Consider the following 17,022-nt stretch of genomic DNA (forward strand, 5'->3'; position numbering starts at 1 on the left):
AGCACAAGCACAGCTGAGAAGCTTCGATGCATGTACTCCATAACGCGTTAAAAAATAACGCATTTAATCACACTTTCAATTCCAAGCAAACGGGAACTTTTGTCAATGCATGATTTCCTGGTACATCCATTACACTGATGCACACATCACAGCTACAAAAATGTTAGAGTCGGAATAAAGCGTTCCTACGACTGATCATTTCGACTACCCGCGAAGCCTTGATAAAAGCATGGTTTTGTGCACACTGAAAAGCAAGCAAAATTAGATGCATTACAGAAAGCGGACTTTGTGGCTCTTACTGGGGATCATTGGACTTCCGTGACCGTTAGTAATTCTAAATACATCTAATTACAAAATGTTCAATGATCACACTGTTTTAGCCTAATGTACAAAATAATTTTGGCTAATGTTACTCAGAGTTTAAAGAGTAAGCTGGTCAAATTACCTTTTATGTTTCTGACTTATTTTTTAAGAAGAAAACTGCACTTTATGTAGAAATTTATTATTATTTAAAGACAATACTATTCTGAAAATGTACTTAAACTACCACTTTATTTTTAAGTCTGCCCAATTTTAACCAGGGATGATATTTTTGTTTCTGTTTTGAATTCAAATGCAGTTTAAAAGCTTTTTTTCAGAAATTGAAACAGCTTCAGTTTACAATATTCATGTCCATGTCTATTATTTGATTCTGTCGCCCACTAAAACCGTTTTAAATTAAAAAAAAACATTTGCGATTTGGGGCAAATTTACGTGCGATTACATACGATTAATCAAGATTAATTCTTACACAGCCTCTAATTAATTGGATTAATTTTTTAATCGAGTCCCACCCTAATATATATATATGTAGATATATATATGTAGATTTGTATATATATGTGTATATACAGTATATATGTAGATATGTATATGTTGTATATACAGTATGTATATATACAGTATGTGTATATATACAGTATGTGTATATATGTATATGTATGTATATGTATGTGTGTATATGTGTATATATATATATATATATATATATATGCCAGCAACACTCATGACAATGACAAAACAATTACATTGTCAATCATGTTACGTTATTATTAAAATGTTTCCTTTTCTTTTTACTTCTCGCTGCCAATCGCAGGTATTTTGCTATATATATATATATAATATAAATAGATAGATATGACAACAACACTCATATCAATGACAAAACAATTACATTAACAATCATCTTACGTTATTTTTAAAATGTTTGCTTTTCTTTTTCATAACTTCTTTAACACACTACTTCTCCGCTGCGAAGCGCGGGTATTCTGCTAGTATATATATATATATATATATACATACATACCTATCTACATCATATATACACACACATACATACACACACTCACACAAATTATATATATGTGTGTATGTATGTATGTATGTATGTATGTGTGTGTGTGTGTGTGTGTGTGTGTGTATATATACACATACATATACTTGTGTGTATGTTTGTATGTGTCTATATGTGTGTGTATAGGTTTGGTCACTGAGTGCAAGGGAAAAATAATAAATTATAGTCTATAAGTTATTAAACAGTAAAACATTAACGTTTTAAGAAGTACAGGTACATTGAAATTACATTTTCTATGTGAACGTTCAAATTTGTGCCTCACTCGATTGTGAATCGCCTTAATATTATTTTGCCGTGGTGTAGAAAAGGGGTCCCGTGTTTGCACTTGTCTGGGCTATAGCGCAGGGGGAGGATGAAAAAATTAAAAGTGCTCACTTTGACTTAAGGCAGAAGCGCAGTCAGCGCCTCAAAGGCCGGCACAGCTATGCATGCGCTGGCTGCTCGACTTTTGCTGGGCAGGAGACCCCAGGTTGCAGACACGGTCATGATATCAAAAGTCTCAGCTCTTTGGAGGTCATTCATATATATATATATATAGCAAAATACCCGCTACCGCAGCGGAGAAGTAGTGTGTTAAAGAAGTAATGAAAAGAAAAGGAAACATTTTAATAATAACGTAACATGATTGACATTGTCATGAGTGTTGCTGTCATATATATGCCTGCCTAAATAAGTCACCCTCGCTTTGCTCTTACTTTATTTACCGTTCATTTAATCATGGCTAGTGGCGGAAAAATTATAAAATGGAAGGAGGATGGCTTTACCAAAACAATTATTGATGGCGAATCGATTATTCATAAAGCTTGAATTGGTGATCTGTTTTTCTGTGTTAACCTCATATTTTTTCATACTTCTTCTCAAACTAATGTGGTGCGAGGGTAAAATGAATCGGGATGCGCTGATCAATGTAATCCGTGTACCAGGAAATCATGCATTGACAAAAGCTCCCCTTTGCTTGTAATGCAAAGTGTGATTAAATGCATTATTTTTTAACGTTATGGAGCACATGCATCAAGCTTCTCGGCTGTGCTTGTGCTAAGAAAAGGAAAGATTTTAAAAATAACGTAACACGATTGTCAATGTGACCTTTTGTAAGTAGTGCCTGGAGGATTCAGTGTGTAGAAACTCTATAGAGACAGCGTGTGTATTAACTTGTGGATTTTTCTGTGAGTATTTGGTGGCAGTCTGAGGAAGTTGCTTCGAAGACAGCGTTAGCATGAGCTCAGCTCAGAGCAAAATGAGGTGGGAGGGAGATGATGACGTGACTCCCCACCCGCCTTTAACTGTCAATCCCCACAAACACAGTCTCGGAATTTGCATAAGCACACCCCTTCACCTACAATTTTAACTTAGTTACAAAGTGATCAAAACTCGTTTATATCCTGCGTCCTCTCATTAAACTTGTATCCCGTCATTACCTGTGTGTATGTGAAACGCCAGCGGTAGCCTGTCTATGAACTTAATTTAAAGTTTAGGTTTACACCGTGCTTTCTTTCCGAGGCAGCAACACTCATGAATATATGGTAGTATATGTCACTCGCTCGCTTCTTATTGTTTCGCTGCCTTCTCAATTATATAATGCATGTTTTCTTAAGCGCTTTTTTGAGGTCTTCCTGGTTTTCTATGTACTGCGTGATTACGTGGGAGGCGTGATGATGTCACACGAAACTCCGCCCCCACGGCGTTGAAGCTCATCTCCATTACAGTAAATGGAGAAAAACTGGTTCCAGTTATGACCATTACGCATAGAATTTCGATATAAAACCTGCCCAACTTTTGTAAGGAAGCTGTAAGGAATGAACCTGCCAAATTTCAGCCTTCCACCCACACGGGAAGTTGGAGAATTAGTGATGAGTCAGTGAGTGAGTGAGTGAGTGAGTGAGTGAGTGAGTGAGTGAGTGAGTGAGGGCTTTGCCTTTTATTAGTATAGATATGTATATACATGTGGATCTATGTGTATATATGTATGTGTATATATATATACGAGGTGTGGCAGAAAAGTAATGAGACTGGCAACACTGCAAGCGATCTGGCAACGCTGCGCTGTTGTCCTTGATAGAGCACGTGTATCAGTACCCTCCCATAGCTCAGTGCGAGTTTCAACTCCTTCCGTTAACTACGTGATTTTTGTGACTGTTATTAGCGAAGTTGTGTTTTTGGTTGTACGTCACGCAAAATGGAACAGCGGAATTTGGAGCAACGTTGTGCCATTAAATGGCAAGTATGACATTTAAAAAGTTAAAACAGGCCTATGGGGAACATTCTTTATCCCGAGCTCAACTTTTTCGCTGGCACAAATAATTTTTGGAAGGCAGAAAACACGTTGAAGATGAACACCATTCAGGAAGGACTTCAACTTCGAAAACCAATGAAAACATTGAATGTGTGAACACTCTTGTTAGATCAGACTGTCGTTTAACATTAAGAATGTTGAGTGAATAATTAAATTTGAACAGATTTACCGTTCATCAAATTTTGACTGAACATTTGCACATGCGAAAGGTCTGTGCCAAAATGGTGCCGAAAAACTGCCCTCTCCATAACAGAATTTTTGACCTCAAAGGCATTCCTGTGGTTCCCCAGCCTCCTTATTCACCTGACCTCAGTCCGTGTGACTTTTCCTTTTTCCTAAACTGAAAAATGTCCTCAAAGGACGCCATTTCGGGACTTTAGAAAACATCCAAAAAGAGTGTAACGGACATGCTGAAGACCATACCGGTTGAAGACTTCCAGCGCTGCTACCAACAGTGGGAACAACATCTCCATCGGTGTGTAGCTGCCCAAGGGAACTACTTTGAAGGGGATAACATTGATGTTTGAAAAAAATAAAAACTTTGGTAAATAAAAAATCAGTCTCATTACTTTTCTGCCACACCTCGGTATATATATATATATATATGTAGATATGTATGTATATATGTATATATGTTTATGTGTGTGTGTGTGTATATATATATATATATATATATATATATAGATATGATAGCAACACTCATACAAGTGACAAAACAATTACATTGACAATCATGTTACGTTATTTTTAAAATGTTTCCTTTTCTTTTTCATTAATTCTTTAACACACTACTTCTCCGCTGTGAAGCGCGGTTATTTTGCTAGTTATTACTAAAACATAAAAAACGTTTCTGTTTTAGTTATGTGATCAACAATTTCTGCCTCTCATTTTCTGTAAGCCTACATTTACATAGATTGTAGACACATAACACACATGAAACGTATGTATTCCAAATGACGATATATTATTTGCCCTCTACAATTCCAAGCACCTCACACACAGATAAACAGGCTTGAGCTCCGAGAATCTTCTGTGTGACTTGAGCTGTGTCGGTGGAGTGATGAGATATTAGGCTGCTTGCTGCCTGCACTGCTTAACACATCTGGAAAACAAATGAGCTGTTGACGAGGTGTGAAGGAATTTAAGGTGACCCTGGAGTATGAGTTTTTTCATAGGCTTCAGGAATTCTAGTGTTAAAAAGAGCTTAAGAAAAACACTAAAATCATCTTTAATCCAACATGTTTCTGCATTATATGCTAGAATGGCTACTAATACTTATCAGTATTTCAGAATTCTTCATAAATTCTAGACAGCCTTACCCAAGCCATAAAGTGCAATCTGTGTTCTTCCCTTTTGCATTAGAATGGGGCTGATGTCTATCTTCTCAACAGATGAAGCACGGCCAAAGTGGTTAATCAGGCCTGCACAGCTTAAAATGTCCAGGGCACATAAGGCATCTGCCTAAGAAAAATAAAAAGAAAAAGCTATGAAAAGAGTTATAGCATTTGTAATCCCTTGACAGTTTTCAGCAAGATTTTCTAATATTTATTTAGTTTTCTATTTATTTTAAGATGCTCAACAGTATATGCAAGAATGAAAAAATCCTTTACAAATATGGTCAATTTACACTTTGACAACAATAACAACTTACCCCAGTGGGATCATCATGGTTGCCATGTACACTGAAAACGGGAATTGAGATGTTCAGGTTTTCATCCTGATAATTAACCCAGGGAAACCTGGTACAGAATGACAATATTGTTAAAAAAAACAGTATGTTCACAAACTGAAACAATTTACTGTAAATTACAATGATAAATGTTGTTCATCAGTCTATGTATACATGGTGACATGAAACCATGAAGACTCCGCAAAAAGAAAGAAAATATAAGGGATCATTAGTTAAGGCTGTTGATGTTCCAAAACATTTGTTTCTTTATCCCCAGGGTCAGCATCATACTCTAAAAAGTAATTTTGGAACAACAACTATTAAAGATATTCCAGGGAAAGAAATGACACCAAACTGTCTAACCTGAGAGGGCCAAAAGGGTCAGTTCGTGCCCACATTGATCAAAACAGTGAACTGTATCCTAAAGTGATAGTAGTGGAACAGGATAAGAAAGAGGCAGTTGCATATTGATAATGACTATCATTAAATCAAAAAAGTATTCATAATAAATTTATCCAGCACAGTTGGAATAGAATTTTTAAATGGATTTCACATCCTGATTGCTCAACAGAGAAGACATCTAAAGACAAACAAGGAGCACCATGTAACAACGGCACACTCACAAACCCAACTTACTTGCTCAGGCTAAAGTTGACAGCCTGGTCACTTAATATCTCAAACTGGATAGGCCGGTCACCCATACAGTGCTTCCTGAGAAGTTCTATGCAACTGTGCAGTGTTCTCCTAGAAGGCTTGTTGTCATGGAAAAGATCACCTCCTAACAAAATGAAATCCACCTGCAATAATAATCTTGAGCATTAGTCAAATTGTGGAGAAAGGAATAAGGAAGGGTGTGAGAGATGCAGTAAGTTGAGAATAAAGTGTCCTTTTTACAATGCATAATTGCTTTCATCTGCAGCTAAAGAGTATTGGTCTGAATACAACTATCTTGCTTTATGAGGGTAAATATTTTGTAGGGATTAACTAGCATTGGTGACATTATTTATCATAGTTGCAAGAGGTAGGAATTGTTCTAGGTTCACTTACTGGTTAGATAAATTTGAGGTAAAATAAAAACATGCAAAAAATAGATTAATCTAAGATTCAGGAGAAAACTAGCTTTGATGAAAATATATATATATAGATTTTTTTTTACTTAAGATACAAGGGGCCTCATGCATAACGCCGTGAGTAGAATTCACACTAAAACATGGCGTATGGACAAATTCGAAAATGTGCATATGCCCAAAAAAATCCAGATGCATAAATCTGTGCGTACTCCAACTTCCACGTTCTTCCGCTACATAAATACCGGTCACCGTGAAAAGTAACGTGCTTGCACGCGCCTGCTGACACTCTCCAAATCCTCCCAGAATTAAGACTCTTTGACTATGCAAATCAATATAAACAGCCCATAAGTTCAGCGTTTTGTGAAAAGACAATGGCAAAAGCACAGGGGAAATAGAAGAATTTCTGAGAATACCAAGTGAAGGCAAGGAAAAACGTACTAATTGTTGGTTTAAGCAGTGATATAAACAACAAAAGGAAGTTGATCGAGTAACAGAGTGGTGGAGAAACTTGAAAGTTCAAGTTCGGAAAGTCGCCAAGTGTCCGAAATAAATAAGAAGTGGTGAGATATCAAAGTCGCCGTGAAAAGGCAAGTTGTAGCCCAGTGTCTGAGTGTCATATGGAAGTGTATTAGGGTACACAGAAAAGAAAAACAAAATAGGGACACATAATGATAATAATAATAATAATTTACTGCAGCAGTACTGTCTCTAACACAATCTGCTCTGTAATAGATGCGAAGCCATCTGTAAGCTTAGAACGCCGATTCTTCAAAACTTTTATGAAACATTGAAATATCTTCATAGTACATGTTTAATTAATCCATTCATCTATCCAACCAGGGTCACGCCAATCCCAGAAAGCAGAAAGACAGGAACAATCCCTGAATGGGGTACCAGGTCGTCACTAGCGCTGTGCCACAGTGTCCTCACATGTTTAATTAGTTTAATAATTTAACAAGTGATAAAATTAGATGGTTTAAGTGACCATGAAAAAGCTATATCTCTAGAAATTGTAATCATTTGTGCTTTAAATGCATACTCCAAAGATATGAATTATCATAGACCTGTTAGTGTTAAAAAATGTGTTTCTATTTAGTGCAATTGCAAGCAATTTGAAATTGCTGAACATATTGCTTACTAATGCAACAGATGATTTTATTATGCAGTGGTCCAGGTTCAATCTCGGCTTGCAAGGCTATCACATGATTTAGCACAATTGATGTAATGTGGTTCTGAAAATTTTCACCTGATGTGTATATCTGGATTTTTTATGAATTTGGTCAAAAAGTTCAAGAGTAAGAATAGGTTCAAATAAAACAGTCTACAATTAAATCAGTGAGTTCTCTGTTACCATGTCTTTGTTCATCATCTGATAAAACTCTAGGAACTCCTTTTAAACATTAAAAAAAATAAAAACAGATGAATAAAAAATAGTAGTCCAGAATGATAGAAATGTATGATAATTATCAAACAATATAATGACCTTTCTTATAAAAAATAAAATGCCATACCCAAAAGCCAGACTGAGCCAAAGCAAGCAACACTATCGTTGCATTTGAAAGAATTATTGCCATATGAAAAAACATGGAGGAGATATATATACAGAGGCTGTCAAATACAGAATTACTTATCAAAAGAAATGATGCCCTTATATGTGGGCAGCAAAGGCAGTTCAAAAACTAACCAATAAACTTGAATAGAGATTTATGTTTTCTCCATGCAATTACTTCTCAGAAACTGCCATCCCAAATTGTACTGAAAATGCAAATGTGAAGTTGAACCACATATAACAACACTAGAATACTATTAAACAACCACCGATATGTGGTCAAGTAGGAAAAAGAGAGGTGCGTCTATAGGAGGAATTAAGAAAAATTAGTTTAATGAGTTCAGACCTTTTTCATTTTGTCATTTAATTAAAAGTGACAGTCCCTGTTGACTGCGACTAGTAAGGGAGCTTATGATTAGTAAAGCAGCTTACATTTTCAGAAAAAGAATAGTTAAAGAAGTAGTTACCCTAACTGCATAGTAAACATTAGGCAGGTTAACTTCAAATTAAAATTAATTGCTAGCTTGAAAATGTGCGCATTTCACATGTAAACTTGTTTAGTATATTAGCCTTGTATCTTCTTGATAAAGATCTTATATGCATTTTAATTAGTATTATGGTTTATAATTATGATAAGCATTTTATTTTCTTTTATGTCATATGTATTATGTTAATTATTTTGTGTTTATGTTTTATTAGTTAAAGAGTATGTATTTATTTTAGTATTTTTCTGGACACTGAACAAAAAGCATACAGAGTTACATTTTTTTTTTATAAAAAATAAGCAGGTAACATTTGTGATCTGCAGTTTAATCATAAAAAAACACTTTAATATAGAACACAAGACTTCTATACATCTGCTTATGCAGTAGCTTAGAGCAGAAATGAAACTAAAAATGTTAAATATGTAAAAGAATAAAGAAAATAAAATTGGTACTGGAATTGGTCAAATCTTGTAACATGAAATTGGTATTAGGACTAAAACCCTACAAAATATATTTGTTCTCTGTACCCAAGCCATGGCCATAGATAAGTTTTAAAACGTCATACATTAGAAAATGAAAAGTAAAAATTAACTATGCACTTCCTGACCATCCTAAGTGTAGTAAACAAGCAACTAATATAGTTTAGCAAATCTGCCACAGATTACTAAAGAATGCTTAGAAAGGTAACAGAGACTAGCAACAGTAGCACATCATGCTGTTGACGAAAAGAAGATTGTAAAATTGAAAGAATATACAGCATGAAAGAATGATGTAAAAATGGATAAATAACTTGCATGATTACATTTTTCAAATTATACATGTTGCCAGTTTTCCTTCCAGGGGACATATAAAGTTCTTCCTTTCTTTCTTTTTCTGTTGTATATACAAGCCTGTTTCTTATGTACTGTAATTCATTATTGCATCAAATAACACATTTAGGCAAAAAATCTTTTAAGTAATATTTTGAGTAAACAATCTCACTTTTTTGGGAATTAGTTTTCCTTGCTGTTTTATATTACAAACGTTACTTTACATTTTGCTCTTGAGATTGCCCTAGATAAAGTAGCACATGCTTGGCCATGTGTAAAAACTACCAACAATAATAAATAAATAGCAAAATATCTAAAGTCTGCCAAGTAATGTGGACGGATGAAATGGCACATGCGCATTTACCCGAATTGTAATCTGAAAATGAATGCAGTGTAATTGTTATAAACATATACCGGTATATCTGTATCAGTCGGAAAGTCTGTATTCTGTACAGGGGCTATCCAAACTTGAGTCTCTTGTGTGTGTGTTTATTACTCTCTACATGTTCACTGCATTTACCTCTGCTTGTTGTTTACTGCATTCATTTCCAGATGTTGCACAGCTTCATGCTCTCAACTGCTTGAAAATACATGTGTGAGATCATATTTGTGAAATCTAAAGTATTACCCATGAGCCGTACATAAATATAAAGAAAGCTGAAAATGTAATCACATCAGCCAAAAACAGGTAAGATGTAGCCCCAGCAGCTTTGGTTTTTATTTATCTTTTTATTACATTTGAATTTCTTTAAAAACACTTCTCCATTTCATGTGAAAGAACTCAGAGTACAATACTATAAGTTCTATTTTAAATCTTTGTTTATTAAATTTATACATGATTTTGTAACTGTTTATAATATATAGTTAAACTGTTTACAGCATTGTATTTTACAATGAGCTGTTTACATTGTGAAGGAATACAGATTACATTACACTGGTATTTCATTGATCTTTTTTTTAATTAGTCAGTTACATATGAGGCAAGCTTTTTTCTCATATTAATTGTTTAATAATTTTAATTATTGAGATATTAAGTTTAAACAAACTGAGATATTCAGTTTTCAACAAAATAACCTTACATTCACTTTTCAAGCTTATACTCCCATATAGATTACTAAGAAAGCAAATTTGTATCATTGTAAAGATATACTATATATATTCATTTATTTGAATATATAAGTATTGTTCTAAATAAATTGTATATGTTATGTCATACTGCATACCTCTGACTCACGTGTAGTTAAGTACAAACTCAGTCAAAGAAATCTTTAAGCACAAGCAAACACAACGTCTTAAACTGTTCACCTTGTGGAAGTGTAATCCTCATAAACAGCTGAGCAGACTGCATACAGTATATAAAACAAATGACTCACCTCGTTGTCTCTAGCATATTTTAAAATCTCATCAAATGTCACAAAGGTGTCATTTCCACGAACAGCATCCTTTTCCATGTAGCCTAGGTGGATATCAGTGGCAATCAAAATCTTGAAGGTGTTCTCATCATCTCTGAAAAAGCAATGTACAGTATTTGGATAGAGTTGCAGCATGACTGGGAATTGACAGGTTTCATTGTGCTAATTTCACTACAAAGCTCTTATGAAATAAATGGATTACTTTGCTGAAATTCAAACTATAATACATTGCTGCAAACAATCATCACAATGTACAGTATAAGATATTAGGATGTTAACTTAAAAGATAAAAATCAGAACAATATTTGCCAGTATCAAAAGTATAAATGCCTTTATAAGCAAAGAGGCACATATTAAATTCATATTGTGGCAACAGGCCTTGCACATTTCTACGTCTTGTATTTTTTTTTTTTTTTAAGTAAACCAATATAAGAGTGATCAGCGAGTTACCTACACAAAAAACATGTGTGTAAAAACTGCACAGTTACAGAAAACCTTTGATGATGAGATAATAAAAAAAAAAGACTCATCATAATCAATAAAAAAAAGAACTAAACAGAATTAATGCTCACTGCAACATGAACATAAAATTTGAACCTGCTGTTAGTAGTTGATTATCACTGCTCAAAGCTGAATGGCTCTCAGCAGATCATCGTGACTGACTACACATGTACTGTACAAGTAAGAATATTACTGTACTCTGTATATGTGATAATACTACTACTGTGACTACACAACCACAATTTATGCAATACCTTAGAGAAATATAATAAAACAGCGGAGAAGTAGTGTGTTAACGAAGCAATGAAAAAGAAAATGAAACATTTTGAAAATAACGTAACATGATTGTCAATGTAATTGTTTTGTCACTGTTGTGAGTGATGAGTGTTGCTGTCATATATATTTATATATTATATATATATGCACATATACACACACACACATATAAATATATATATATATATATACATACATATCCATACATATATACATATACACACAAATACATATATATATATATATATACACACACACACACATATATATGAACATATATATACATACATATCCACATATATACATATACACACACATATATAAACATATATATTGTCAGGGATGCCAGGGGCTATGACCCGGCCGGGATGACATGAGGGACCGGATGTGTCGCCTTCCTGCGTGCTTTGGGGGCCACGGGTACAGGGCATGGAAGCTCCACCCTGTAGGAGCCCGTGGTCACCGCCAGGAGGCGCCCCAATGCCTTGGGGACCTGTTACCTGGTGTGGCGGAAGTGCTGGGGGGAAGAATTAGGACGGCGCCCGGAGAGCTGCCGGGAGGACAGCCTGCACTTTCGCCACGCTGGGGTGTGGTTAGAGGAGGAATGCCGGGAAAACCTGGGGCTCATCTGGGGACTGTATAAAAGGGGCCGTCTCCCTTTATTCGAGGCTGTAGTCGGGAGGAGGAAGGACGAAGCTCAGGAGAGCTGTGGAAGCGGCCCGAAGAAAGGCATTGTGGCCAGGACTGTGACTTTGGGGTTTTTGTGCACTAATTTGGGGTCTTAGTGACCATTACTGGGTCTGTGTGACCACTGAAAACATTTGTAAATACTGTAAATAAACGTGTTTGTGGGTGACATGAACGTGTCTGCCTGTCTGTGTCCGGGTCGACTTCCACAATATACATACATATCTACATATACACACACACACACATATATACATATATATATATATATATATATATATACATATATCTATACTAATAAAAGGCAAAGCCCTCACTCACTCACTCACTGACTCATCACTAATTCTCCAACTTCCCGTGTGGGTGGAAGGCTGAAATTTGGCAGGTTCATTCCTTACAGCTTCCTTACAAAAGTTGGGCAGGTTTTATATCGAAATTCTACGCGTAATGGTCATAACTGGAAGCAGTTTTTCTCCATTTACTGTAATGGAGATGAGCTTCAACGCCGTGGGGCGGAGTTTCGTGTGACATCATCACGCCTCCCACGTAATCACGCAGTACATAGAAAACCAGGAAGACCTCAAAAAAGCGCTTAAGAATACATGCATTATATAATTGAGAAGGCAGCGAAACAATAAGAAGCGAGCGAGTGAAATATACAACCATATTCATGAGTTCTGCTACTTGAAACAAAGCACGATGTAAACCTACACTTTAAATTAAGTTCATAGACAGGCTGCCGCTGGCGTTTGTAATTTAGTGCCCACCCATATAAGGCCGTCCGTCAGCGGCAATCCAATAGCAAACTGCCACGGATAAATATTCACGGATGAAGGACTGTGCTTATGGAGAGGAAGATGAGATGGTAAGGGTGGTGTTTGACACAAACTCAGCAAAACTACGAGAGAAAGTTTTAAGTGCCAGGACTAAGGTAACATTAAATACAGCCATGGACATAGCACGAGATGGCACCAGCACAGCTGGGAACCTTCGATGCATGTACACCGAGTGGCTCACGTGAACTGACGCAGTGCACAGATAAAAAGCAACAGTTCCAAAGAGCGCTGAACAAAACCGAATTACACAATTGAAAAGGCAGCAAAAAATATGAAGCGTTGATACATACAAGCATATTCATAAATCCAACTACTGCGGAAACAAAGCACACGTTGGAAAAAGTCAATGTCCCGCTAAAGGAAGACAGTGTAAAAAAAACCCGTGCATGCAGTGTGTCAGGTCTCAGATAAAGAAGACGAGCTGTTTATTGATGCAGTAAGAAACGAATCGATGAATGAAACCTGTCATTTTTACAACAATTGACAAACACGGAATGTAGCTTGAACACAACACATCCTACAAATACGAACCTGATTGAAAGAAATAATGATAATCAAATCCTTGATGACAGCAACACTCAGTAACACTCACAAAACAAATACTGTATATTGACAGTCATGTTACGTTATTTTTAAAATGTTCCCTTTTCTTTTTCATAGCTTTTTTAACACACTACTTCTCCGCTGCAATACGCGGGTATATATATATATATATATGTATATTTATATATCCCGATCTACACATTCGAATAATGGATACTTTATTCGCCATCAATGATTGTTTTGGTAAAGCCATACTCGGTGTAATCATTAGATGAACGGTAAAAAAGTAAGAGTGAGGGGAGGATGACTCATTGAGGCATGCAGGCTGTAGTGTGCGTCAACTCTATCTGAATTGCGCAATCACATTTGAAAAAATATATCTTTTCAAGTTCTATTTAGTCCATATGTGTCAAACTCAAGGGCGCGGGCCACATCCGCCCGGCGTGTAATTATATCCGCCGCGAGATCATTTTATATACTGTATTATTGTTATTAAAGCCGGGTATATGAAGCGCTGGTAACACAATAAACTACAGATCCCATAATGCAGCGCTTCAGCTGCCTTGCCGAACACTTACCACGTTAATCAAGTCTACCTTATGATGCTGCAAGTTATTGCGAAGCTAGCTCACACGATGCTGAAGAGAAAAGTTGATTCTGAAAATAGAGCCTTTAAAAACCGATGGGAGGCTGAGTATATGTTTACTGAACCCGTGTGTCTCATTTGTGGAGCTAATGTGGCTGTAATTACAGAATTTAATCTGACACGGCACTATGAGACAAAACATCAGGGAGTTCTGTGTTGTGGAGATTCTCAGGATGGATTGCAGGTGCTCATCAGTGAGGCTGAAAGACCTGAATGCAATGCAGAAGATACAGAAAGCAGAAGAATTAAATAAGAATCTGACACTTCAGCGGACGTTTTACCCGTGCACAATCACAAAGTGATTTCAAGTGAAGTTGCTTTTATGGGAGACACAAATGCACCAGTGCAACTTTCCCTGTTGCCAAGTAATGTTAAACCAAGTCGTCACTACGGTGTTCCCAAATACGCACTTTGCTGATAAACTGAGCGCACTGAGTTTGCACGGCGCTTTGGTGACTTTGAAGAACAAAAAAAGTCTGTCTACATGCGGCTCGAACCTTGTGCATGTTTGGTAGCACATATCTGTGTGAGAAGCTCTTCTCAGTGATAAAGAATAACAAAACAGCACACAGGAGTCGCCTCACTGATGAGCACCTGCAATCCATCCTGAGAATCTCCACAACACAGAACCTCACACCAAACAGAAACGAACCTGTTGCCAAAAAAAGATGCCAGGCGTCCAGCTCTAAAATGACATATGAGCAAAGACAACTTAATGATTTGATTTGTTATTGCTGAAAGGAACACATTTTATTTATATTTCCAGGTTTTGTTATGCAGCATGTTCATATTTGAATTTGTATAATTTTGAAAGGATATATTTTTATGGAGAGCAAAATCTTTTGGGATATTTAAAATCTAAGTTTATCTTTTATATAAATTTACATAAGAGTAAAGAAATTTGAATGTTTGTTCTTTTAAGTTATTTAAGGTTTGAGTTGATTTATTCACGAATAATATTCCTGTCTGTTTTACCATTCCTACCAAAGATATTTCTGTCGACTAAATAAAAATTCCTTCTATTTAAAATTTAAATAGAACTTGAACAAATACGATAGTTCATAATATCCACGCAGACTTGCACGTAAGAGCGGGAGTTATCCGTTTTAACAAGCAGCGTATTGCACTGATACGAAATAGCTGTGTGTGTATATATGTAGATATGTATGTATATGTATATATATGTTTATATATGTGTATATGTATAGATATGTATATATATATATGTATTTGTGTGTGTATGTATATGTATGTGTGTATATGTAGATATATATATGTGGATGTATGTGTATATATGTATGTGTGTATATATATATATATATGTGTATGTATATATGTGTGTGTGTGTATATGTGCATATATATATAATATATATTGTGAACGCTGGACCGGACACAGACAGACGGACAACATATTTTTGCCCAACACACTGTTTATTTACACTATATTTACAGAACTATAAAAGTCACGTGCACTCACGACCCCAGTGCTGCTGGCACTGAATCCCCCAAAGTCCAGGGCCCACAGTCCTTGTGCCTTCCTGGCCGCCTCCAGTCCTTCGACAAGCTCAGTCCTTCTGCCTCCCGACTTCCACCGCTGACTGGAGGCGGCCCCTTTATGGGGAGCCGGATGGGCTCCAGCTGCTTCCCGGCACTTAACAGCGGCCACACCCCTGTGTGGCGGAAGTGCCGGCCGTACACCCGGAAGCCATCTGTGTCTCCCCGGTCGTCTTCCCCCCGGCACTTCCTGGTGTGGCGGAAGTGCCGGGCTCCCGGAATAAACAGGCACTGGGGCGCCGCCTGGCGGTGGCCACGGGTCCCTACAGGGCTGGGCTTCCAAGCCCTGTACCCGAGGCCCCCTGTCTAACCAGGACGGACACCCCCACTCGGTCTGGAGGAGGCACACGCCCTCCTCCGGTCCTCTAAGGCGTCCCGGCCGGGCTCCATCCCCAGCCGAGGGCCACACGGGATGAACCGCATCGGGCGCCGCCTGGCGGTAGCCACGGGCCCCTACAGGGTAGGGCTTCCATGCCCCGACCCGTGGCTCCCAACAGAACCAGGAAGGACGCCCCCTCGCAGTCTGGAGGAGGCACAGGCCCTCCTCACGTCCTCCTGGGCGCCCCGGCCGCTCCAGCCCCGGCCGGGGACCACAATATATATATGACAGCAACACTAATCACTCACAACAGTGACAAAACAATTACATTGACAATCATGTTACGTTATTTTCAAAATGTTTCCTTTTCTTTCTCTTCTTTAACACACTACTTCTCCGCTGCCAAGCGCGGGTATATATATATATATATATATATATAGACAGATAGATATATATATATATATATAGATAGATATGAGAACAACATATATATATATAGAAACATAGATATATATATATATATATAGATAGATAGATAGATAGATAGATAGATATGAGAACAACACTCATATCAATGACAAAACAATTACATTAACAATCATGTTACGTTATTTTTAAAATTTTTCCTTTTCTTTTCGTACCTTCTTTAACACACTGCTTCTCCGCTATGGCTTGGTATTCTGCTAGTATATATATATATATATATATATATATATATATATATATATATATATACATACACACAGTCTTTGGGGTGCGAGCAACTGTTGCTGGGGTGCCAGAATCCATGAAGGAAGAAAATGAAAAACATTATTTGTACAAAATCTTAATTTATTTATCCATTCCTAAATAATTAAATGGGCAGGGTATTTCGTATCAGTGCAATACGATGTTTGTTAAAACGGATGACTCCCGCTCTTACGTGCAAGTCTGCCTGGATATTATGAACTATCGTATCTGTTCAAGTTCTATTTAAAT

General features: G+C 36.8%; 1 protein-coding gene across 1 annotated transcript in view; it reads right to left on the reverse strand.

The window, feature by feature from the left end:
* mre11a (MRE11 homolog A, double strand break repair nuclease) overlaps positions 1–17,022 on the reverse strand; it is a 136,740-nt gene that overhangs the window by 104,362 nt on the left and 15,356 nt on the right. Inside the window, exons 3-6 of the mRNA XM_039744061.1 lie at positions 10,642–10,774; positions 5,992–6,152; positions 5,338–5,425; positions 5,006–5,147 (exon numbers count right to left, since the gene is read on the reverse strand). Coding sequence (XP_039599995.1) covers positions 5,006–5,147; positions 5,338–5,425; positions 5,992–6,152; positions 10,642–10,774 — 524 coding nt within the window. The remainder of the gene's footprint in view (positions 1–5,005; positions 5,148–5,337; positions 5,426–5,991; positions 6,153–10,641; positions 10,775–17,022) is intronic.

This window comes from Polypterus senegalus, chromosome 2, assembly GCF_016835505.1.
Source record: "Polypterus senegalus isolate Bchr_013 chromosome 2, ASM1683550v1, whole genome shotgun sequence".
In the NCBI taxonomy this organism is placed as follows: Eukaryota; Metazoa; Chordata; class Cladistia; order Polypteriformes; family Polypteridae; genus Polypterus; species Polypterus senegalus.